At 36.5% G+C, this 27,282-nt stretch overlaps 1 protein-coding gene across 5 annotated transcripts; it reads left to right on the forward strand.

Annotated features, from left to right (window-relative positions):
- Positions 1 to 329: 329 nt before the first annotated feature.
- LOC128512855 (guanylate-binding protein 1-like) lies at positions 330 to 26,797 on the forward strand. Of its 5 annotated transcripts, none has more exons than XM_053486323.1 (12): positions 330 to 649; positions 8,581 to 8,699; positions 10,118 to 10,317; positions 10,526 to 10,653; positions 11,140 to 11,249; positions 11,375 to 11,583; positions 13,717 to 13,959; positions 14,140 to 14,288; positions 15,467 to 15,598; positions 16,099 to 16,311; positions 24,425 to 24,527; positions 25,897 to 26,797. In XM_053486323.1, exons 3-12 carry the CDS (start codon positions 10,134 to 10,136, stop codon positions 26,298 to 26,300), a joined length of 1,875 nt encoding a protein of 624 aa, XP_053342298.1. In that variant the 5' UTR covers positions 330 to 649; positions 8,581 to 8,699; positions 10,118 to 10,133; the 3' UTR covers positions 26,301 to 26,797. The 5 variants fall into 5 exon arrangements, with proteins under 5 accessions (XP_053342298.1, XP_053342299.1, XP_053342300.1 ...); XM_053486324.1 differs by having other exon boundaries at positions 8,625 to 8,699; XM_053486325.1 differs by having other exon boundaries at positions 8,628 to 8,699.
- The last annotated feature ends 485 nt before the right edge of the window (positions 26,798 to 27,282 follow it).

The raw sequence follows: 27,282 nt of genomic DNA on the forward strand, positions 1-27,282 counted from the left end.
GACAGTGCTAACCACTTTACCACCTTGCCGCCAAACATAAATTAAAAATATTGTATTTAATATGTATTATTATTTTATTATAATATTTTAATAGAATTTTGGTCATGCATACCAACTTATCAACTTTTTGGTTCACTGTGTACTGAACTGTATATGGTTGAAATGACAATAAAAGCCTACATGTCTTGACTTGACTGTATATCCTGGGGCTGGATGTGAAATTGAAAGTGAAAGTACACACACACACACACACACACACACACACTACAGTGTCCTCTTTACTTAATGTTACACCGATAAAAATATGCTGTTTACATTTAAGGGGAATGATTAAAATACACGTGAAAGAAAATTAAGAAAAGCGAGTATTATTAAACGACTCAAGAAAGACGGTTAATTCGGCAGGTTTTTTTTAATGAGGTCGCTGTGAACAAAGGCTGCTGTTTTGTTAGGTGGGGAGGGTTTGTTGTGTGCAGCTACACCGTGGATGACTTGCACGCTATGATTTCCCGGAAAGTCCCCTCTTTCAACTCACAAACGTGATCTCATGCCAATGCTTAGGCGTGAGCATAGTCTATAAAACTGTCTGACTGCTTCTCTCCAACAGTTTCATTTGCAGCTCGGGAGCAAGAAACGTCTGGCTTATAAGGTACTGTATCGTCTTTTATTACTTTATCAACACCCTGCATTACTGTGGCTTTAAAATACATCACGCGTCCGTTTGCTGCATGTACAGCGCTTCAACTGATATATAACAAAAGACCGCTATTACAAGCAATAGGTACTAGTTACGGTCCGACAAAAATAACAACATTTAAGTCTAATTTTAGTCAGGCATACCAACTTTCAAAAACAACACAATTTAATTACATTAAACAATGCAATGACATTAAAATCACAGACTAAGTTTAACCATTTGTTCAAGTTTTGTATATTCAAATATATTTAAAATTTTCCACTGAAAGGACTTTTAATTTGTCTACTAAACAGTTACAGAGCAGTGAGTAAAACGATGTGCTTTCATTATTATGACATTATTAAAACTGGTCACAAAAACGACCAGACCGTTAAAAAGAGATTGTAATTATTTCCTTTTATCTTAAACTCAGTGGTAAAGTGATAACTGGATTTATGCTAATATTATATATTATATATATATTATATATATATATATATATATATATATATATATATATATAACAGTAGCCAAGAGTTTTGTTTGTTGCAATCAATAACTTTGAAAAACATTTAGCCAAGTAATGATTATCTGAATTATTTAAATCCCTAACAGGTGGTTAGCACTGTCGCCTTGCACCTCTATAGTCTGGGTTCGATTCAAATGTAAATTTACATTAAACTAATGTTACCAATTTAAAAGTGGCTAACATCTTAATGAGCACATAAGCTAATGGTAATAAGCTAACATCATGTGTCTGCATTTGATAAAATTACAATGTAAGATTAAGGTAAATTTATTCTGCACACTTAAAAAATAAAGTTAGCTCTCTTTATGCAAACTTGTATAAAACTTAAAGTACTTTTTAAACTGAAAAAATTAATAAGGTCTGCTACTGCAGTTTGTAAAGCAAATTTGTGACACTTGATTAAAAAATCATGCATCTGTTTATCAGTTATTCACATTATCATTTAGGTGTTTTTTTTATAAAAAAAATTAACATTTTATCATGTTGTTAAAGGATTATTTTTGTTTAGTTTTAGTCTTTGTCATAAAAAGTAGATACAGTAATCTATGAACATTTTCTTAAGTGTGCATTCTGTGCCCCGACTATTCTTACTGCAGGATCGCTTGATTAGTATTTCACTCATCAGCATTACCTAGCCCTAACCCCAGCCAATCCATCCAGAGGATTATTGAATTGTTAGGTGGGGAAAAACTGCCGCTTCCTATTATTGTTTTTTCTCCTGCATTAAATGGTGGAGGAAACTAGTGGTTATTTGTGCATATCATCTTCATAAACCTTATCATTTATACATTTCTCAATGTCCAGCATGGAATCATGCTTAAATGGACTGAGGTTTGATTACCTCTTGAGACCACCAATGCTTGACATGTACCACTTTGCATACTCAGCCGGGCAGTGAGACCCTAGCAGGAAAATATGGGCTGTCATTGTGGCTCAGGTCATGGTCCTCCCATGGCGCACACAAACAGTTTAATGTAGGCCTCAGAGTCTCCATTCTTAGCCAGTATAATGTTGGCGGTCACCCACTGTGGCTCTCCTGGTCGGCAGCGGGTTCCAAAGCGGCTGGTAAATCTTTGGCCTAGGCCTGGAGCAGGGTCTGGAAGTATTATCCCTGTTCGGCACAGTGGAGGAACACCTGGCATTGAGTCTTTTGAATAAAACCTTATTATTTATACATTTACAGTATGTAGTATGTGGGGACTTGACAGTTTGATAGTTCATGACTGGAACTTCTTACAAGTCTACCTGGGTCTTCAATATCTACCTGGACTCCATATTAACATCAATTAACATCAGCTATTATAGCTGAACTGCCTTCCACCCTACACACTGTATAAATGCAGATCATTTACTGCTTTCTGTTTCACCCAAATGAGGATGGGTTCCCTGTTGAGCCTGGTTCCTCTCAAGGTTTCTTCCTATTATCATCTCAGGGAGTTTTTCCTTGCCACTGTCGCCCTCGGCTTGCTCACCAGGGACAAACTGACCATTTTGATTCATACAAATTCACATTTCATACAAACTTAAATAATTCTTTTGACTGTGTAAAGCTGCTTTGCGGCAATGAAAATTGCTAAAAGCGCTATACAAATAAAATTGAATTGAAAATTGAATAGGTCCATGCTTTTGGTTTATTTAGGTTTATAGTGATGTGAACCAGGTCTGCCTCAGTTGTTTAAATTCTTTAAATGTCACAATTAATTTGCTTTGTTGAGTTATGGTAATTAATTGACTCATTATACACCAATTATTCATGTATTAGTTATAGCTGTGTTAGTTATCATATCATTGTTGAGCTGTCATGTTGTTACCCTTCTACCTTGTACCTTTCTGATGACATAAAATTATGACTTTAAGTTCTTGGGGACGTTAAGTGGCCACTGGGACTGGGACCTAAGCAGGTGCATAGCAACTGGGAAGGGCTCATTGTTGAGGAACTATGTTAATGAATGAGCTGATGATGATATACAAAATCTGATATTTATTAATTATAAGCAAGGTAACGTGAGATCTGGCCAAATGTTTAGAGTTTAAAATACATGACCAAGACAACAGTTCTTTATAAAGAAACAAGAAATTATTGAACTAATCTACGATACATGAACCTACTTAAACACACGCACAGTCGGTCCGTCCCATGGGTGTTTGTTCCAATCAGATGTACTGTAGTTCCCTGCATGGTTCCTTTTTTTCGTGCATACATTAACCTAATGTTTTGTCTGTCACGTAGAACATTCTCTTGGAGTTTCAGTACTTTAGATAAAGTGTATCAACATGAGCTGTGTTCATACTACCAACTTTTTACATCAATGTTCTTTGAAAAAAACAAGCTTTCATTCAATACGAAACATACGTACCATACCTTGTATACTCATTAATAAAGTTAGTAGAGGAGGGTTGTACATGCTGATTACTCTTCCTAAGTTTAAGATAAACACGTTGGACCTAACATAAAGACATCAAACTTCATGTGTCCTATTGGCACCTTTTAAATGATTGTCTTTGGAAATATAAGTATAGTCTCGTTGTTCCTGAGAAAAGGCATGTGCAATGGAGGTCAGCAAGAGTGCCAAAAAAGGTTGTAAACTCTCTTCTTTATTCAACAGAGTTGTGAAATTGACTCTCCTACTGTATGTTCAGCGGCTTGCTGATTTTCTGTTGTTTTTGAAGTTGATCCTAGCCATCTGGACTTTCCTCTTTTGACCAGGTTACTCTTCCAGTTGCTCTGTGTCACAGAGGGAAATAACGTTGTCAATATGGCGCTGTTTCGCTGGAAGGTGACAGATTCATAGCTCACTTTGGGGTGGTCTGTTCATCCCAACAACAGGATAAGATCTTTAGAAAATTAATGATTACTGCATGCTGGACCATCCACAAGTAGGAGGTGCATAGCCCAAAAATTATGTAAATGTTGTGTTTATTTTACCTAACAAACATAAAACAGACATAAGCATTTTAAATCTTTCATTTATATATGTAGAAAACTCCCATTTAAACCTTGAAGCAAGTTGCCCTAATCCAACTTAAGTGACTTCATCCTTTCCTATTGCTTTCTGAAACTTTTCTGTTATTATAGATGGTGGACAAAATTCACACTTGGAGTAATCACATTGAGAAAATACTTAATTCATTCACTTTGGTCAAATTTTTTTCTGCCTATTTAAATATTTAACCGTCCTGCAGGTTCTGAGACAAGTGCAGTCCTTTTACAAATATCACTGTGTTCTCTGTTAATTCATGAATTGTGCCATATACTGTAGAACGTAGTGATCAGCAGAAGCAGTTAAGGGATTATCTTAAAAATTTTCCTTAAGTCAGGAAACATGTATGTTACTTATAAATTTTATAGCATCTCGTGGTGTGGCTTTCTATGTAATCATATTTATAAGAGCCCTTACACAGGGCTTCTGATGGGGTCAACAAAATAGGAGTTTGTGAGAGTGCTTATGACACACTCAAAGGAAGAACTTCCCATTTGGAAATAGAGTGGGCTTATTATTTAGTGAACTGCTGTAAAAAGGAAACCAAAGAAAACTAAAAACAAAAATTAACAGGCCTCTGCTGACTTCTCAGGACCGGACAGGGCTCTGGAAACAAAAAATAATGCCTTGATCCTTTCAGGGCGAGTCCACCTTTCAGGGCTAGTCTAAACAGTACATGTTTCACATTGTCCACAGCCCAAGATTTTCACTGCTGAAACTTTTGAAAAAAAGATTGGCATTGTCACGAGTGACCAAAGGTTTGCCTATAGCAGCCTGGCCATGTACTGTACATTGACCCTGTGGAGCTCCTGACGAACAGTTTTGGTGGAAACAGGAGAGTTGAGGTGCACATTTAATTATACGGTGAGTTAAGCAGCTGTGGTTTTATGTTTTTCGAATACAATCCAGGTTAGCACCCCAACATCCCTTTCAGACAGCTTCCTCTTGCGCCAGAGTTACTTCTGTTGTCCTACTTGGTGGTATGCTGACATTACCCTGGATACTGTGGCTCTTGATACAACACAAAGACTTGCTGTCTTGGTCACAAATGCGCCAGCGAGACGTGCACCAACAATTTGTCCTCTGATGTGTCACCCATAATGTTGTGTGCATTGCAATATTTTAAGCAAAACTGTGCTATTACTCTGCCAATTAAACCGTCACACTCTTGTCTTATTGGTGGAATGTGCAATCAATGAAGATTGGCCACCAGGCTGGTCAAATGTAGCCATGAAACCTTCAACGCTAAATTGGCCAGTGTTTCAGTTCCAACCCCTGTATGTGTGTATATATTTGTTTGTGTGTCTGTGAGAAAGAGAGAGAGAGTTTGTCTGTACATTGGTCGGAACTTGCTCTTTGTCCAGCCATTTTTATTACAGCATCATGAAAAACTGCCTTAGCAGGGTCTCAGCAGCATAAATTTAATCAAAATGTTGAGAAGAAAAGAAGTTCTAAGCAGTTTTGTGCTAGATTTTCTTATAGCAGCCGTTGCTTTTTTGAAAAGTACAGTATAGTGATTTTGCCCTGTGCCCAAGTGGGAGGGGCTGTATGCGTCACTCAACAGAGCCAGCCAATGCTTTACCGTTTACTGTAAATACACAGAGTATGCAAAAGACACAGAAACAACTGTAATGCCCCTACAAAGTGCCCAAATCCTCACAAAAAAGGTATGCAACTTTCAAAAACTGAATCTTTAAAGATGTATGGACAGATCATTGTATGTTTATTTTTTTCTGCCGGAAGCTTGTCCATATATATATATATATATATATATATATATATATATATATATATATATATATATATTTTTTTTTTTTTAATTAAAGCAGTAATGTAAAGCGTCACTATGAGGTAAAAAACAGGTCATTAGAGCAAACATATCCGCAGCAGTTCGAAATAAGGGCATGTAAAATACCCGAACTGAGCCCAGTGTTAAGTAAAATGTTAAGTAAAAGTAATATTATGATCAGTCATGTGCCGGATGTAATAACCCACTTTAAACAGGGAGTGCATTTGGCTGATGATAAAAGAAACAACTTGGTGTAAATAAGGTGTAAGGTATTGTTTGTGGAGAAAAACTGTTATACATTTTATAAATCAAACTGGAAATTTTCAAGTGAACTGTTGTAACCATAAGCATTAAAAAAATATGATTATAAAAAAGTACAAAACATGAGGTTATTTAATCAAAACCCTAACAAAAGCTAATCACTGATTCATTTGAGATAGAAAATCTGTATTAATTGTGGTGTATTAATTAACACTAACGCTCAGCTGGCATAGAGACAGCTGGGAGGCTTTACATGTAGAACATTGGTCCACCTTAACTGTTACAGTAATGCAAGTATTTCTGAGAAATCACAAGGCAGTACTGCAGCCTGCAAGACCAAAAGGAAAACATTAATCACATCCTGTTCTGTTATTGAAGAGTGGTCAGAAAAAGATGACCAAATTGGTTGGAACTGAGAATATTTTCTCTCTGACTGCATGTTGTTAGTAGTAAACATTATCTTTTTTAAGGCCTTACACATGCCCATGCTCATAAAATAGTGTCTCCATTGTTTTCCTGTTTTCTAGTGTAATGCTGCCTACTCCTAACCAAGTGTAAAAATGCACAATATAGTTCATATCAAATGGCTGTTCATGAGCTTGAAACCTGGTTGATAGATATCAACATATTAGGGTTCAATTTGGAATGCATGCATTTCGACATTACTGTATATTTTTAAAATCTGTGTGACCTCTTTGGCTTTCCATATTTCTTGCTTTCCCCTTTCCTTGAGACAGGGGTAGCTGCAGTTTGAAGTAATGGGCGTGTCGAAAGGTTGGGGCATACCGAAAGGTGTTTATAATTGGTTGCGCAAGTTGCCTGTTTCACAGAAAGGCTAATATTAAATGCTATTGTCAAATAAATCCTCTATATTAAAATTCCATTCTTTTCCTGTAAAATATCGATATTACAAAAATTCTACTGCGTTGCCACAAGTTACTGACGTCATCCTCGCGCGTTTGAGTCATGGTCGTGGCTAGAAAGGATATATAGCTCCGACCGGAAACTAACAATGAAATACAAAACGTTTTATTGTTGTACAGTAAGAGATAAATAACGTTAGATTGATTTGCGCATGCCCAATAGCTCGAGCTGTATTTCTTCTAGCCTTAAACATATTAAACCCATAATCAAAATCAAATTACAATTATTTAAAAGAATATAGTACCACAAGCAGTTCATCAAATTTTTTATGCAATTTTAATATTTTTGGAATACTATTAATTTTGTATTGGTTAAACGAGATCAAAGAAAGTTACAAAATTAGTCATTTAGAATGTCTTGAACTGACTGTTTTTTTTCTGTAGTTTTACTAAAAGTGCATGAAAACTTAAAACACATAGCCTGATAAGGACAAATATGGTTCATAAAACACCAGAATAAGGAGGAGGATGGGTACAGTTTAGTAACCTTTGAAGTGGCACTAATTTAGTAAACAGATACAATTTTAGCCAATAAAACATTTATTTAGTTCCAAATGTGGAGGCAGAGCTGCTTCGTTTAAGAGCTTGTCTTCACAAGCTTCAAGTAAAAAAATAAATAAAAAATTACCCCTCCACCCAACCTGTACACTTAATCTGCTCATTCATTCATGCTGTAGTAGCAGTCCATAGAACACAATCTGTCAAACTCTCAGACAGAATAAAATGCTGTGAACACTCCTTTCCATCCGATGCCACAGTATCAAACTGGGTTTTTGTAGATGCATCCACACCCATCACACCTGGTGAGCTTAAACTCCACTCTGTATTTTTTCCTTACTTCAGGACAGACAGACTTCCAGTCAACGATATCTATACAAGAGAGAGAAACAAAAAAGAGAAAAAAATAATAATTAAACAGCAACAAAATATATATATATATAGAAACAAAAATAACCTTTAAAGAAGTGCAATAAATGTTCTAAATATTTAAAAAATATTATTTCATAAAAGTAATAAATATGCATACTATCCAGCCAGGCAAGGTAAGCTTTTCTCCGAAAAGCCTGCTGGTTTACAATGTCATAAAACTTTCTGCACACTAGTGATAGTGAGAGAAAGGCTCCATCTCCTTCTTCATAGACAATATCTAGAAAAACCTGTAATATGCGACTGTCGACAACAATTAAACGAACAATTAAATGATGAAAATAAAGAAAAAAAATTTTATATTGACTAACCACACCAGGCCTTATCACCGCCATGTTTACGCTAAACTGAAGGTACTTACATATAAATAGGATTACCGCTGATTGCCAACGCAGAAGCTCCTTTCACCAATGAGAAGCCTTATCAGTTAACAGTACACTTTCAGTTTCACTTTAAGTATTTTAATGACATATTTACAATCCTGTTGGTTTTAGATATTTTTTTCAACGCGAACTCATTTGTTCTTTCACTTTCAAAGAAGATAAAAGACGCTGCGTTGTAGTCACATCAAACCATAAATCTGGTGATCTTTGTGGGAGGACAAACAGCCAAGGTAGGTACTAAATCTAAATTAATCTAGTCCTAAATCTAACTTTGGTATGGGAATCTTTTTTCGAGGACAGATCTCCTCAAGCTCTTTTTTTTCACGTCCCAGTGAGGCGCCATACCAAAAAAAAAGTGCTGTTTATATGGAACATAATGATGATTGCTTCTACTACCTATTTGGCTGCCACAGTTTTGCTTATTCAGGTTTATAGTGATGTGAACCAGGTCTGCCTTAGTTGTTTTAATTCTTTAAATGTCAAAATTCATTTGCTTTGTTGAGTCATGGTAATTAATTTCCTCATTATACACCATGTTGATAAAGCGTGAAGATATAATTTTATTTGATTACAAAACAAGTTCTGTTTGAAATTTTACATTTTACTGTAAAATCAATTGGTCTTTTTAAATGTATAGAGTAGGTGACTTCAAACTGATATATGTGGGTTTGATAACATCAGTCACAAATGACCATCTTTATAATGAATTAAAATATCCTCCTTGCTTAATAATATTGACATATCCAGTGCCATCGAGAAGCTCTGAGCCAGTGTTTAGCAATGTTAATTTATAGAGCCAATATAAGCCTTTTATGGCATGATAAGTAGAATTTGATGTAGGGACACCACCTTCTCTGCACCACCAGTACTTTTGACTATTGTCAATACACACTTATTATTCATTGTATTAATTGTAGCTGTGTTGGTTAGATCATACCATTGTTAAGCTGTCTACCTTTCTGATGACATAAAATGAAATGACTCAAAGTTCTTAGGGACGTTTACTGGCTACTGGAACCCCAAGCAGGTGCATAGCAACTGGGAAGGGCTCATTGTTGAGAAACTACAGTATTTCAATGAGTGAGCTGATGATGATGAGACAAAATATGATATTTATTAATTATGAACAAGGTAACGTAAGATCTGGGCAAATGTTTAGACTTTAAAATACATGACCAAGACAACCGTTCTTTCAGGGCGAATCCACCTATACTGAGAATTTATGTGATTTTATGTGCTTCTCACTGTTCACTTAACCTGATTCTGCACGCTTAACTGATGGTGTGCCACTCTCTCTCTCACAATAACGCTGGCTTCTAAAGAAGAGTCTTATTCCTATGCCTTTGTCTCTTCCAAGCACCCTTTGTATTTGTCGTGTCTTATCTTTGCCTTTGCCCTGTGCTTTTATCGTTGCTACCTTATCAGGTATAAAAGGCCTTAAATAGGCACACTGCCAGGTGCAGTGTATCTGCACTAATTGTGCTTACGGCTTTGTCGCCTGGCAACCACGCATTTGGTTCTGCCACTCACGAGACCCATGTAATTTCAATGTACTTTGATTTTTTCCTCTTTTGCAAGCAGATTCTTTTTATTTACCTAATAGCAAATACTGTCACATTAAGCATGTACTTTTATGTGTTTTCATTAGAGAAGCTGAGAGAACCATGTGTAGCCCAATGTCAGAACCTATTTGTTTGGTGGAAAATGTGGATGGTTCACTGTGTGTAAATGCTGGTGCAGTAGAACACCTGTCCAAGTATAACCAGCCAGTGGTGGTGGTGTCTGTGGTGGGACTCTATCGCACAGGAAAGTCCTACATCTTGAACCGTTTGGCAGGCAAACAAACAGGTGGGTTTGCTTTTAAGGCATTTTTCTTTATTTTAAACATTTCAATTTGGGGGTAAAACAGCTGATTAGACTGTTAATCCTCATCCTTATAGCCTGTAGAATTTTTACTTTGCTTAACCACTAGAAATTTGTGCACTAGTGTTGCTTTATGAGCATCATGTGAACATTTCTCTCAGCCCAAATGCATAGAATACCTGAATTGTTGCAGGCTTTGCTCTGGGCAGCACCATTGAGTCGAAGACTAAAGGTATTTGGATGTGGTGTGTCCCGCACCCCTATAATGTTGGACAAACTCTTGTGCTGCTGGACACTGAGGGACTGGGGGATGTTGACAAGGTGAGGACAGCATCTTCACAGTACATGCAGCATTCATTACTGTAAATATGCAAGTGGTAAAAAGACATTTACTTGAGCCACAGAAAAAGCAGTCACAAAAGCATTAAAAAAAACCTTATCTTTGTAATAAAGGTTTGGAAAAAGATTTAATAAATTAATAATTGCATATCATACCATTCCCATGGCTTTATACTTTTGAGTACATGTTACTGTAGTATATATTTCAGGGATGGGACAAAGTCAAGAGCAGGAAGTTTCATGTGAAAAATAACAATTTGGTAGTCAAATCACATGGCCCAAATATTGGATAGTAGATGAATATGATTGTTTTTTTTTTTTTATTTAGCAGTTAACTAGTTTAACTAGTCATTTATTCAGATTCAGAGTCATTCAAATTTAGTTACACACACTCTGTGAACAACCTCATCAGATTAGTGACTTTAGTCTAACTTGAGCTCACACCTCTTAATTATTATGTTGTTTTAGGGAGACTCGAAAAACAATGCCTGGATCTTCTGCCTAGCTGTTCTTCTGAGCAGCACTCTAGTCTACAACAGCCGTGGAACCATCGACAACACAGCAGTGGAAAAACTACAGTATCCTTCATTACAAAGGTCGTTTCATTGTAATACCATAACATACATAAAAACTTTAATCAGTGCTAATAGTATTAATAACACAGACATTTACCATCCAGTCATGGTTCCTTAACATGCTGCAGTTATGTCACTGAGCTTGCAGAGCAGATTAAGATCAAATCACCTGTATCCAGAGCAGCTGAGGAAGAGGAGGAAGAAGACTTTACATTTGTCAAGTATTTTCCTAACTTTATCTGGGCAGTGCGTGATTTTTCTTTGGAGCTAGAGCTTGAGAAAAGGGGGCGAGTGACTGAAGATGAGTACCTGGATTTTGCTCTGCAGCTGAAGAAAGGTACAGTATAAGTAGCATCTCTTTACAGATGAACTGGTACAAAAATTAGGCTGGAAGTTTCAGACACACACCTGCCAGCCCATACATACACAATAACTAACCACTTACTGTAGGGTTTACAAATCCATGAGATAGAAATTTTCATCCAGGAGAAATTACACTGCAAGTCCCGGTTTGACTTGAACACACACACACACACACACACACACACACACACACACATATATATATATATATATATATATATATATATATATATATATATATATATATATATATATATATTTTTTTTTTTTTTTCTATAGCATATGTATAGTATATGAGCTGTTTGGTTTTTAAAAAATGTTAGTTAAAGTTGTACATAGCATGTTTATATTATAAATAAAATATTTAATATAATTTGCTCAGTTGATTTATTAGTAAAAAATAATCCGAAAAAAAAAAAAAAAACTTGCCATAACTTTGCGTTATGACATAAAACACTGGATATGATGGTTTACAAACATGGTATGCTTGCCTATTTTACAAAGTGCATAATATTATAAAGGAATAACATAAAATATGATAATAATAATAATAATAATAGCCAGGTTTTTTTTGTTGTTTGTTTTTTTGGCAGAGCATTAGTATATTACACGCCCCCAAGAATCAAGTGTAAACCATTTCCCCTTGGTGGTGGTGTGTAGACTGGATATACACACACACACAAAATGTGTGTGTGTGTGTGTGTGTGTGTATATCCAGTCACCAATCTGATGAGGTTGTTCACAGAGTGTGTGTAAATAAATTTGAATGACTCTGAATCTGAATAAATGACTAGTTAAACTAGTTAACTGCTAGATTAAAAAAACAATCATATTCATCTACTATCCAATATTTGGGCCATGTGATTTGACTACCAAATTGTGAAACGACCTTTATAATGAAGGATACTGTAGTTTTTCCACTGCTGTGTTGTCGATGGTTCCACGGCTGTTGTAGACTAGAGTGCTGCTCAGAAGAACAGCTAGACAGAAGATCCAGGCATCGTTTTTCGAGTCTCCCTAAAACAACATAATAATTAAGAGGTGTGAGCTCAAGTTAGACTAAAGTCACTAATCTGATGAGGTTGTTCACAGAGTGTGTGTAAATAAATTTGAATGACTTTGAATCTGAATAAATGACTAGTTAAACTAGTTAACTGCTAGATTAAAAAAACAATCATATTCATCCACTATCCAATACTTGGGCCATGTGATTTGACTACCAACTTGTTATTTTTCACATGAAACTTCCTGCTCTTGACTTTGTCCCATCCCTGAAATATATACTACAGTAACATGTACTCAAAAGTATAAAGCCATGGAATCTTTTTTCCAAACCTTTATTACAAAGATAAGGTTTTTTTTTAATGCTTTTGTGACTTAGCTTTTTTACCACTTGCGTATTTACAGTAATAAATGCTGCACATACTGTGAAGATATATACTGTATATATATATAAATATATATATATATATATATACAATTTTTTAGAAAAACTATGCTATTACTCTGCTAATTAAAACTTCACACTCTGCTCTTACTGGTGGAACATATCAACGTATACCTTTATATTTACTAAATATTCATTCATTTAAAATACAAGGCAAAAATAAAGCTTTTTACATTTAGGCATTTGGCAGACGCTCTTATCTAGAGCAACTTACATTTTTATCTCACTATACATCTGAGCAGTTGAGGATTAAGGGCCTTGCTCAAGGGCCCAACAGTGGCAACTTGGTGGTTGTGGGGTTTGAACCTGGAATCTTCAGAACCATAGTCCAATGCCTTAACCACTGAGCTACCCCTGGCCCCTTTTAAATAAAGGCAAATGTATGAGCTGGCATTAGATGCAAGGCAACATGCTGGGTTTTCTCCTGAATCTTTTGATTGGTCCCCACTGATAGGAAACACTGTTTGGGTTGTATATATAACCCTTAAGTCTTCCCCAGAGGGAAAAATCAAAACGCCTTTAAGGGTATTGGATTTGGGATTGTTTATTTTCTTCCCATCCCTTAAAATTATTCTTTAAATTATATATTTGCTAAATTGTACATGAGTGTGAAAGTTTGTGATTGGTGCTGATGTTACCTAATTTTTTCATGCAATGCAGGTCTTGGTATGAAGAACACCAATTACAATCTTCCAAGGCAATGCATTCGAAACTATTTTCCAACCAGGAAGTGCTTTGTTTTCCCGTTTCCTGCCTCCCAGGAAAAAATGGTTTGTTTAGAGAGCCTGGATGAGAGTGAAATTGTTCCCAAATTTTTGGTTGTCACAAAGCAATTTTGTGACTACGTCTTTGCTGCAAGCAAAGTTAAAACACTTAAAGGAGGATACAGAGTTACAGGAAGAAGTGAGTACTATATTATTTCTCCCTTAATATTATTGATCTGTATAAATATTTTCAGTAGTTTGTCCAGTATTTAATTCAACATGTAGACTACTTTTTCTGCTGTGACGTGTGTGTGTGTGTGTGTGTGTGTGTGTGTGTGTGTGTGTGTGTGTGTGTGTGTGTGCGTGTGTGTGTGGAAAGTCTTTGGTCACCTCGTGCAGTCATATGTGGAGACAATTTCTAGTGGGAAAGTCCCTTGTCTGGAGAACGCTGTGGTTGTAATGGCACAGATTGAAAACCAGGCAGCTTTGCAGGAGGCGCTTAAGGTCTATCAGAGTGGAATGGAACAGGTAATACCTTACACACCAGAACACACACACACACACACGCACACACACACACACACACACACAGAGACAAGGGATGTAATCAGTAATGCATACAGATATAAAAGGGACCCACGTTAACAAGAACACTAAGAAAAAACATTTAGTGGAGGAATATTTTAAAAATGTAAAAATAAACAGGTGTATAGTAGTTAAAATGAATTACAATTTGAGGCAGCTGTAGCAGCTGAGGGAGTCAAGAATTCATGCACTACATGGACAGTGCTGGCATTGTGTTTTCTGTAGGGTTCTATTATTATTTATTTATTAATCCACTTACTTACTTTTGAATGAATGGGAAGCTTCTGGTTCAGCCCAGGAAACACTTTTGGTTTAAATCTGGATTTAGATAAGGATGTAAATAGTGTCATTGCATTGCACCTTTACCATATACACATTAAATGCATTCAATTTAATTTTATTTGTATAGCGCATTTAACAACAGTCATTGTCACAAAGCAGCTTTACTAAATCAAAAAAATTTTAGAAATGTGTATGAAATTTGTGAGAAATTGTATATAAATCAAAATGGTCAGATTAAAATAGAGACGTGAGATTTTAGATAGAAATTAATCTATAAATTCAAAATCACCTGTGGCTACACCTATTTTAATTTTGATTCTGAAAACAAAAGTTATGCATATGCAGTATTTTGACAGCCAATTATGTATCAGAGGCACAATTCTTAAAACAATGGAGACATAGGTAGGTAATTTTTTGATGTGAACATTGACTAGAGGCAAAACATTTTATCTCAACCAGGGTGTTTGTACCAAATGATTTGGTTTGAGTACGTAAGAAGCCGCTGATCCAAGATTTTTATGTACAGTGCCTGGCAAAAGTATTTAATCCTCTCAAAAGTCTGAATTACAAATGATATTCATAGAGGTTTCTTAACCGATTTCCTACTGTATACTTACACCAGGATTCTTTTCTTCTTCATTAAACACTTGCTGAAAATTTACTTATATTTACAATGAAAATGTGTATTTATTATTTGTTATTTAGATAAATATGATAAACTCTAGGGGGTTTGGATACGTTTACAGTTTGTAAAAAGAGCAACTTTTTTTATAAAAAAAAAAAAACGAATGATATGAATGAAATGTCAAAATTTTTTCTCATCATTTAAATTAATACAGGTAAAGACTTTGTTCCCAGTCAATTTGAACACATTATCTGCTGAACACCAGAAGATGAGCAATGTGGCCAGCACTGAGTTTTTGAAGCGCTCTTTTAAGGATGAAGGCCAGGAATACTTCAACAAACTGACGGTGGGTTTTGAACACACAAGCTCAGCTTGAGGAACTCCAGTTTCTATTAGCCCAGTTGAACTTAAATCCAATGAAAGTGTCACTTTAAGTAATTACAGTGTTTTCTATAGACTGTATATTTAAGCAGTAGCCCATAAGCAAAAGTTTGTTTTTTTCTGAATATCAGCCCAGCCATGACTAAGCTGTAGGCAGAGGGCCTATAGGCTAGAGTGCCATAAGCTCTCACAAACGTGCTTATACAGTATAACTTCAGGATTGTGGGTGCAATATACCTTCTTCAGTATACATAAATTCTATAAAAACAAATATATATGGAGTAACTGAAATTATGGTCCCCAATATGACCAAATGTTAGGTTTTTTTATGTTTTTAGTTTATAGGCTAGCTACAGTATCTAGACATGTATTCTATTGTGTATGTGTGTGTATATATATATATATATGTATGTATATGCGTGTGTGTTTTGGGTAATCTAAATGTTGTATACACTGTATTTTCAGGAGGCAGTAGATAAGCACTATGCTGAGCTAATTACTCAGAACATGGACGCATCAGATAAGAAGTGCCAGCAGATTCTGTCTGATCTATATGAGAAGATGAATGAGCGTGTGCAGCGGGGGGAGTATGCAAAGCCTGGAGGATATAAGCTCTATTGCACACACAGAGACAATGTCATTACCCAGTACAACAGCCATTCTGACAAGGGTAACCAGGTAAAAAAAATAAATAAATAAATAAATAAAAAACAGTCTTAAACTTATATATAGACCATTTTAAACTAATGTCCAAGACAACACAAAAATACTTTGTGTTAGGACTGGGCAAAAAGCAATCAAAACCAACATTTATAACCTTTAATTTTGTAAATTCACCAAGTGCTACTTTGTATGTATCTTTTTATGTCACTGATAGGTTGATTTAATGATGGAATATTAAAAATAAAATTGGCGCCATCCTGTAAAATTTCTGGATGTTTCTACCTACAGTGTGTTTATCAAAGAAACAATTGGATTACTGCAGTGAAATGAATATTACTTTATCATAAGCAGCATTACCGCAATATTGCATCAAGTGTATATAAGCTGCATGTATTATGAACAGGTAAACAGTCAGTTGTTTACTGTTCAGTTGTTATTCAGGGTCTCAGAGACCTGGAGCCTATCCCAGGAGACTTGGGGCACAAGGCAGGGTACACCCTGGACAATCCATCGCAGGGCACATACTCACACACCCATTCACACACTACGGGCAATTTGGGATCCCCAGTTAGCCTAATCTGTATATCTTTGGACTGTGGGATAAAACCGGAGGAAACCCACCAAGCACGGAGAGAACATGCAAACTCCAGGCACACAGAGACGGGAATCGAGCCTGGCCTGGAATTAAACCTGGACCCTGGAGGTGCAAGGCGACAATGCTATGCACTAAATAATTGCTAAATAATTGTGGTAACAAGAAAGCTAGTTAACTCACCCATATATATTCATAACATTGAAAACACTGTGGTAGATTGTTTAGGCACCCCTTTTTGTTGCAATAAGAACATGCCAAAACATGTCAAAGCGTGGATCCCATAAAACATTTTATGGTTTTCTGTGGTATCTGTCAAGAAGGTGTTAGCAGCAGATCCTTTAAGATGCCAGGCCTGTAAGTTGTGAAGTGGGGCCTGCATGGATCAGACCGGTTTTCCAGCCTGGTTGGATTGAGGCCTCTGGAATTTGGAGACAAAGTCATTTCTTTAAACTGACGGTGTACATTTGCCTGTTACCTGTTACCATGAATGGATGTACCGTAAGTTACTGGTGAACATTCAAGTAACGAATTTTTCGCAGATACGAACCAACAACGGATTTACAAACATTCATAGATGCAAAATGCAACAAATCACAGAAGATGCAACAAATCACAGAAGTAGCTCAACGTGTATTGTACAAACAATAGACACTGCAGTGTACCAGATACCAATATTTACAATTACAGTGGTCATAAACATATTTTTAAGTTTCTAAGTTCTGGTCGTAACCCGATTTGGTCATAGACCGATTGGGCAGTGGTAGCTCAGACAGCTAGGGCACTGTTACAAATCGGAAGAATAGCGCTTCGATTTAGTGATGGTGAGATGAAGCCTCATTTAGGTGTCGAGGCTTCTATTTGAAAGTTTTACCAAAAGGTTTATTTCATGAAACCTCATTTAAGAGCTCATTGTCTTATTTTCATTTAGTGGCCAAATTTTATGTAACAAATAGACTCGAACAACTACTGAATTATGGACATGTAGCTGCAGTTAATATTAATAAAACATGAATGAAAACTAAAAGTTATTTAGACATATATTTATGTTCACACACATTTTATATATATACAGTGGTTAATCAATCGGAATGTAGGTCCTACCGTCGCCGCGCTCGGCGGTACCGTTTGGCTTTGTGCGTTTGCTGGCTTTTACCGTTGAGTGGCGCTATATAACTACAGGCTGACGCCTCGTGCCTTAGTTCATTCTCTGCTGGATTAATGAGACACGGAGTTTTAGAACTGCACGTAGTAGCGGATAAAATCAAGTAAAACATTGTAGTAAAACAAATTTATAATCACAGAACTAAAATGACGATACAAATGTAGAAATTAAATTAAATCTTATTAGGATCAAATTTAAACAAAATAAATGTTAACACAGTGAGCCTTTAAATTTTATCACGTGTAATTAGAAAAGACGCGTGTAGGGTTTTGTGTCGTCTTATATCTTGTGTTCTTTAAATTTATAGTAGATTTATTAACTAAAATAAATGACCATAAAAATTATAACATTGTCAGGACGTTCTACTGCGTCAGCTGATGTCGGTCATTCAGCCCCGCTTGTGTTTTTGCGTTTATTATAAGAATGAAATGCAGTAGGCTGTTATGATCTGTAACGGATTCGACCCATGTTGCACGGGCGGCACCATAAAGCACGGACACGAGGCGAGGTCTTACGGGAAAAGGGTAATTTATTTAGGTAAAATGGGGAAGGAAAGTGTTGAAGGAGGGAGAAAGGAAAGAAAGGGATAAAGATTGTGCATGTGCAGTTTCGGGGGCTGTGCCACACTGGCATGCGGGCACACAGCTGACAATAAGTGTTGGTGCGCGGAGTGGCAGAACTGAGCACGCGGAGGCAGCGCTTCTCCCGCTGTCGATGGCCGGCGCGAGTCCTCGCTGACGTAAAAACTTAACACAAACGTCCTCACAGCCTTTTTCTCTTCGGCAGCTGGGCTGCGAGGGCGGGCACGGTGCGGGAGTGAAGGTGCCGCGGGAGCTCGCGCAGCTCTTTCTCGCGCTGTCCTCAGCGCGGAGATCAAAGGGCGGAATTCTAGTGTCCTTGTTTAAAGTGCCTGGCCGCGTCACATCTCCCCACTGACATGCTTTTTTTTTTTTTTCTTTTTTTTATTCTCCATTACATCACGTACTTCCCAGACCTCAGACAAACCTCCGCGCCTTGCTTTTATAATGCGGAGCAAGCCCGAGATCATATTAACTATAACTATCAGTAGTTATAGTAGATTTGGGCGTACACCCATCACACGCGCACGCCGTGGCAGATTATCATAATTGTCCTAAACTTGTATTTCATAAGGTTTTCCGAGCGGTGGTACAGCGCAACGAGGTCATTATTTACTATTAAACATTAAACGAATTTACAAAACTTTATACGTGCGATTAAGCGCTGATTCTACATAGGAAAGTAAAGAAGAGGATCCTGATGCTCAACATTCTGGAGACCAAACCCCATTTAAATTAAATTAACAAATATTGCATTTAAATAACAATAGCCCACGTTTAAAAAAGCATTTTTATTTAGATTATAAAAAAATAATCCTGCATCTGTTTTAGGTGTTCCAGCTGCCACTGTTTTAAAATTCAAATTAAATCAAATCTTATTAGGATCAAATTTAAGCACAATAAATGTGTGAGGCAGTGAGCCTTTTGATTTTATCACTTGTAATTAGAAAAAAAGCGTGTATGGATTTGTGTCATCTTATTTCTTGTGTTCTTTAAATTTATATTAGATTTATTAACTGAAATAAATAACCATAAAATTAAAACAGTGTTAGGACATTCTACTGCGTTATTATAAGAATGAAATGCAGTAGACTGCTATGATTTGTAACGGGTTCGACCCATGTTACTCAAACAACTCAGTTCAGGTGTAAGTAAATGGATAGAAAGTAAATGTCTGTGCTGTTTGGGGGAGGGACGTGCTAATGATTTGGTCGGCTCTGTGTGTGTGTGTGTGAGAGAGAGAGGGGTGTCGCGGTCGTTTTCAGTGAAACAAAGGCTCAGCTGAAAAATGTTAGGCACATCAGTCACTTAACCCCCAATAAAAGGTATTTGAGTGTTATGATAGTTGTAATATAACAGATGCGCACTGAATACTAAACCTAAACCAGGCACGGAGATTAATAAACCAAGATAGCCCCCATACCCGTTTAAAAAAAAAATACCAAAGAATATTATTGTGTATAGACTGATTAAAAACAATGCAATTTATGCTATCATAAGGAAAATAACAAGTTCTTCCATTCCAATGATTAAAAAAGGTAACAATGTCAACTTTAGAATCTAGAATCCAGGAGATTAAAATTACACAAATTGAAATCACTGAAAGTCTCCAGAAGAGCCTCAGATTCAAGAGGTTTTTAAAGTGGGGAGAAGTGCATTTCAGTTCCTCTGAATGTATAGGTGAGAACAGCCAATTCACACCTGGGGAGGGTGAATCATTTGTATTTGAATGTTGTCTGGCATTGTAAAGCACTATAGTGACACTAAAAGAACAACCCAGGATTAATAGGAATTCTTATACTGCATAAACATTATTTAGCACAAAAAAATTCCTCGCGCTCGGGAAAACTATGCGTGCGGTTGAGCGCTTTTTAGACTATAGGAAATTAAATCGGAGGGTTTTTATTTAGACTATTAACAAAATAAGGCGTGCCAGCTGCCACTTTTTAGTTAGAAGTTTTTAATACAAATCTTATAATGCCCACATGACATGACGGAATAAGGCACGGCTGGTGATGATTGGGGTTTGTTGGGTTACAGTGGATTTTACTACGCGGTGTGAGTGCAATGGCCATCCGTCTGCTCGCGCTGACTCTGCTCTCCGCGGATGGCCGTACCGCCCCCCTCCCACCTCTCGCTCCTTTGAAGTTACTGGGGCGCGTTCCATTTGCCCTGCTTGCATGCCGCACTTCCGCGTTGTTGCACGCGCGCTGCATACACAGCGCGTAGTAAAATCCACTGTAGCCCAACAAACCCCGAGTATTTTATAGCGCGGGGTGCAAGCCCGGGCAACGATAGCAACGATAGCTCACCAGTCGTGTGTAATTCTGCGGTCCCGCTGCTTCGCATGTCTGAAGGGGAGGCCGCCTAACTAGTGAGCGAGGAGCGATATTGATTTGGGCGCACGCCATGACAGGCTGAAAAAACTGTGTCAGATTAATGTGCAAAAACTATATAATAAAACTATATAAGACTACATGCCTTTATAAGAATCAACTTTTATTTAAGTGCACTCACAATAACGAAAAAACGTTGTGATTTTGTAAGTGTTGTGATTTTGTTAGTGTTGTAAGCTGCGCTGCTCTGTATTGTTTTTGGTGAACTTGAGCGCGTCAGAAAATGAACGCAAACATTTTTTTAAATGGTCAGAGTCAGTCTGCTTGCTGTTTTCCCGACGCGTTCATAATCATTAGTCTACTTCTGCCGGTGCGCTCTGGAAAACTCCATGCATGCGGCTGAGCGCTGATTAAAACTGTGGAGTAAATTAAAGAGGAGAATCACGATGCCGAGTCGAAGTCCTGAGCCCAAACCTCATTTAAATTAAATTAACAAATATTATAAGTAAAAAAACAATAGCCCATGTTTAGAAACCGTTTATAAATTCTTTCCGACATGAGTTGGCCCGGTGTTATGCGCAGAGCGCCGGGAGATTTCCTGAAGCTCAGAAATCACTGGGCATGTTTTCTAAATAGCCGCTATCTTTAATAACTGATGGAGGTTTTGAGCTGTATACACACGCATTCCTGCCTAAACAACTCTTAAAACTACACCTGTAACACAATAAACAGTAATATTTCAAACATTCTGCAGGCTGATATTTGGAGAAAGGAAAGAATAATGAATAAACCAGTTGTTAGGTCAAAATAACCCAACCAGGTGTTCATTTGTAAACTACATCCCATATGAGCCAACATGAGCAACCCAACAATGTGTTTAAAGTACCTGAAATAATTCAGAACTTAAATAACAATAAACAGATACAGAGATACGCTGTATAACGGTCACTGTTGTATTTACGGCAACGAGCGAAAATGTCACTTTGCGCCACCTGGCGGCCATTTTACGAATAACTTTGAAATGCAACTGATTTATTTTGGCCGCTGACGTTTTTACGCGGCGGTGAGCGCGACAGTAATAACCATTCCAATTGATCAACTACTGTGTATATATATATATATATATATATATATATATATATATATATATATACTGTATAACGTGTGTGTTGGGATGTGTATACAGTGGAACCTCGGATTACGAGGATAATTCGTTCCGGAAGCGGGCTTGTCTTCCAAAACACTCGTAAACCAAATTTAATTTTTCCATAGGAAATAATAGAAACTTAAATTATTCATTCTACAGCCCAAAAAAATAAATACATAAAAATAATTAATACCAAATATAAAGTAAAAAAAAAACAAGTTAACCTGTAATTTACCTTAAAAACAACAACAACAAAAAACAAATTAAACAGCTCCTCACCTTTGAAAACAATCGCAACAGAGAGGAGTTTGTGTGATTGTTTGGCAACCTGAGAAAAGCGGGGCTGAAGGGGGGCTTGCTCGCGTTTACGGACCTCAGGTTTACCTTCTCTCAGGTTGCCAAACAAACACACAAACTTCCTGCCTTACACAGACACAAACACACACTCACGCACACTCAAAAACACTGCAAGCACTGAGACCCAGCAGGGGAGACGACGTTTGCCAAACAAACACACAAACTCTTCTCTGTCGCGACTGTTTTCAATGGTGAGGAGCTGTTTAATTTGTTGTTGTTGTTGTTTTACTTTACAGTAGTGATCCCATTAGTATGCGCTCTCGCGAGTGTGACTAACGATGTTCCTTACTAATTTTTAAACGGTTTTAAAAATGGTCTCTCCTTTAATGTGAGACACACACACACACACACACAGCGTGTGTGTGTGTGTGTGTGTGTTCACCCAGCAGGAGAGACGATTACCTACAATTCCCAAGAGAGAGAAAAACCGTTGGCTCACTTGTAATGACCTGATGCTCGGTGTCAAAACAAGAAGCGCATGCGTGAAACATGGTTTACGAGCACCGAGTATCAAGACAATGCTCATTTTTTAAGTCAAAAATGATTAAAAATCGTTGCTCGTCTTGTGGAACACTCATAAACTGCATTACTCGTAATCCGAGGTTCCACTGTACAGTACATTCATATATGCTGTGTGTGATGACAGACAAAGTACTATGGGTAGTAGAAAGGCGTAAGTGACAGTGATTGTGTAGTTTTCTACGGATGAGGGGACCGGTTACTGATTTTAATTGAGAAATAATAGTGTTTACAGTTTTGGGACACAGTTTCTCCTTTTGAGGCAGCCTCTCTTGCCTTTGAAAACACCCTTTCACAAGAAAATGAAGAGGCTGGATAATGATGCATGAGTCATGTTTTTAGAGTTTTAACTAATAACTATTCAATTATATTTATTCTTAATTCTGCCTTACTGCAACTGCAATCATATTAGTTTTATTTATTTTAAATAATCTCTAAAAATAAAGAAAAATAACTGAATAAATTCTAGCAATTTATTAAAGTATCTTATTTGGTGAAATTTATTCAAAATGTTCCCAAAAAGGAGAAGTCTTCCTCTTTTTTGGAGGCTCCATTTAAAACTGATTAAATAGTGGTTTATTTTCTACATTCTACAACAATACTGGGGATTTCAAAACTATAAAATAACACATATGGAATTAGGTAATTACGTTACAACAACAAAAACAACAGTTAGTTGTTATTTTAAGACAACTTTTTTGTAATAGTTCTTGCAAGAACAGTATTGTCAAGTGCATTTGTAAAATCTGTCAAGCACCATAATGGAACCTTAAGGCCATCCCAGGAGGGCGAGACCAAAACCTATCTCTGCCGCAGACGAGAAGTTCATTTAGAGTTATCAGCCTGAAAAATGACCAATTAACAGGACCTCAGATTAGAGGCGTTATGAAGTCTTTACAGAGCATAAGTAGCAGACACATCTCACAATTACCTGTTCAAAGGAGATTAATGCATTTTTTGGATGCCTTCAGCATTCCTTACAATGTAGAAAGAAATAAAAATTAGGAACGATCATGGAGTTAGAAAGTGACCCCAAACTTTTGAATGCTAGTGTATATGTGACTAATAAAGGCTTAACTTAATTTTTTTCCCATAGGAATACATATAAATACTAATTGAAATTTCCAAATTGCCCATAGTGTGTGAATAACTGTGTGAGTGAGTGTGTGTGTGCCCTGCGATGGATTGGCACTCTGTCCAAGGTGTACCTCACCTCAAGCCCTAAGCCTCCTGGGATATGCTCTAAGCCCTCCAGGAGCGTCCCTGAATACAGGATAAAGCGTTATAGACGATGAATAAGTGAGTACATATAAATAGAATTAATCCATTTTTTGTCACTAAAGAGAGCACAAACTTTTTTTCACAAACCATTTTGTACAAAACATTTTTACATATATTGCTTTACTGTTCAGTATGTGTGTTTTCTGTTTGAAGGCAGATGAGGTATTGGAGAGGTTCATGAGTGAGAAAAGTGTGGAGGCAAAAATTATTCTCCAGACTGATGAACAACTGACTGAGAGTGAGAAAAAGGTTCAGGGTAAGACGACCATAACTATATAATTTATAGCTAGATATGTTAAAATGTAGTGTGAATATTATTTTTTTAGCGAGAAAATTAGCAAGTAATATTGTTCCTTCATATAAAGGGCACTTTGGTCAAAATATGATTTCCTATCAATATATGTCTGTTGGAAACATGCTTATTTTCATCTTACAGCAGTAATACAGTAAGCCCTATGGCATGGTTACCCAGTTTGAATAATGGGGAAACTCCATCTACTGTAGATTACATATCTAGGAGGTGAATATGAAATTGGGATGACTATGTTTTATTATTTTAAATAGTTTATGGACAACCACTAAATAGTCAGGGTCTCACCCTGACTCATCTTATGTTGTATTGTACATACTGACTGACTGTTTCCCCATAAATGATGATAATATAATGATAAATAGTACAATTCATAAAACAAACATTAATAAGCTCAAGTAAATGAATAATCCAGATAAATTACCAAAAATAATATCTCGTTTTTTTTCTCCTTCTACACGACACATGTAAATTAATCTTTACTCATTATTAATCAATATGTTTTCTCCTAACAATTTTTAGATCAAAATAATTGCAGAGAGGGTTAACTAGGGCAGCTCAAGTCATCTAACTAGTTAGACTGACTTAACTAAGGCTGCATATAACCCTAAACACCATAACAGTTTAGTTATTCATATTTGCATTTAGCTATTCATATAAGCATTCATGCTCACGTGATCACAACTGACCCAATGATTTTTCTCTCTCTTGCGCTGCGGAATTTGGGTAATCGTCTGCTCGGTCTTACGTGTCTCTCACTGGTATAAATAACATCCGTGCGCATGTGTACTGTTTATTATAACACGGTGGTTACGTGTGTGCGTGTAAAGCATCTTTTATTTTGTGTTTGTATGCGTGTGTGTACAGCGCACATGAACTGTTTATTATAACACACGTGTGTGCACATCTTGTAAGGCAAAAGCCAGTCTCATTACAGAGGTTAAAGATCCATTTTCTCTCTCCCTGTTTCAGCCTGCACTTTGTGTGTGCACGCACGTTATTAGACAAACAAAACAGTGGTTCCTTTAGTGTGTGTGTGAAACTCAAATAAGAGAGGAGGCTGTGGAATGAATATTTTGATTCCATTATTTCTTCTGGGAAAAGAAATTCACTTTGGTTTACAAGCGTTTTGATATACGATTATGCTCATAATCCAAGGTTCCACTGTACATTTGAAACTAAAACAGTTAAATATAACATTGTCTTACATCGACTTTTGCAATACTTAAGATGAACCCTTTAGGTCAAGAAAATATCCTTTCCTATAGTTTCCTTTCATCATCCTTTCTTTTCCATCTTTAATGATAATTTACAGAAGAGAGAGAGCAAGCAGCAGTGTTTGAACAGCAGTGTAAAGCAGAACAGAAAAGAAATCTGGAGATGGGACAGCTCATGGATGAGGAAAAAAAGCACCATAAGGAAAGGATGCAACAGCTGGAGATGAAGTTTGAGGAGGAGAAGCTTCAGCAGCAGCAGGAGCTAGACAGAGCTGTGGAGAGCAAAATGGCTGAACAAAAAGATCTACTAACAAAGGGGTTTCAGGAGAAGGCTCAGGTGCTAGAGCTTGAAATTGAGCATCTTAAAAAAGAAAAGGATAAACAGTCTGACAATGTTTTTAAAAATTACATCATGCCTATCGTAGACGTTGCCAAAGATGTGTTTTCCACAGTGCTTCAGTACAAACTTATGAAAAAAAGCCTCAAAAGGCCATTCATATAGTTATTTGCAACTTATAGTGAAGCTTCCATAACAGAGTAAGAAGCAATCATAAGAGTAAAGAAATATTTACACAAAAAATTATACACAGTGGGTATGGACAAATTAAACTAGCACAAAATACTTAATGTTAACATGATATTCCATTGTCAGTTATGAAAATCTTGATTGTTTTATAATTCATTATTAAAAAAGGAACAACTACTAAGTGTGTACTTTTATGTTCATAGTACAGTAGCATGTATGGAAAATGACACTTTGAGGAATTTGTCATTTGTTGTCTTTCCTTCAAGTACTCTATAATAATAACCTATGGCTGTGACAATGATTACATTTTAAAAGTAAAATGAAGTATAAGTACAATGTGACATTACATATTTACAATGTTACTGCTCTACCATAATATTCTATAACAACACTATAACAACAAAAATAATTCCTTACTTATGGACTGAGGATCACTGCTAAAATTCAATGAATAAAAGAGAGTATCAAAACTATTGCCTGGTGGTCACAATTGCTTTTTAACTGTACTTAATTATGTACAAGTGTCATGTTGCTAGTAGTAATCAGAGGACACAAACGCAGGGTTGTTAGTGTCAGCACTGAGTCAGTCTTTATTTTTTATTCTTATTCCCTTCAAGGGACTTTCTGCACAGTAAACTTTAACCAAAAAAGGCATAAACAATAACGGCATAAGGCATAAACAAGAAGGTGCATTCTGAAAAAAAGTTTTAAAGTAACAAATAACATACACACTGTACATACACATTGTATCAGTCAGCCACAAAAGAGTCCACAAACAATACATACAATTAATTATCAGTAGCAAAACATTTAACACATTTAGAGGAATAGAAAATGAATATTCACTGCTTTCCCCCAAAAAAGTTGCAATTTGGGTTTAAATAATTAAATATGTAAAAGCATATAGCATGGACTTTTGGGAAAAACGCATTTGGCAAATGCGCAAATATATGTATAT

The sequence above is a fragment of the Clarias gariepinus genome, chromosome 25 (genome assembly GCF_024256425.1).
Source record: "Clarias gariepinus isolate MV-2021 ecotype Netherlands chromosome 25, CGAR_prim_01v2, whole genome shotgun sequence".
Taxonomy (NCBI): domain Eukaryota; kingdom Metazoa; phylum Chordata; class Actinopteri; order Siluriformes; family Clariidae; genus Clarias; species Clarias gariepinus.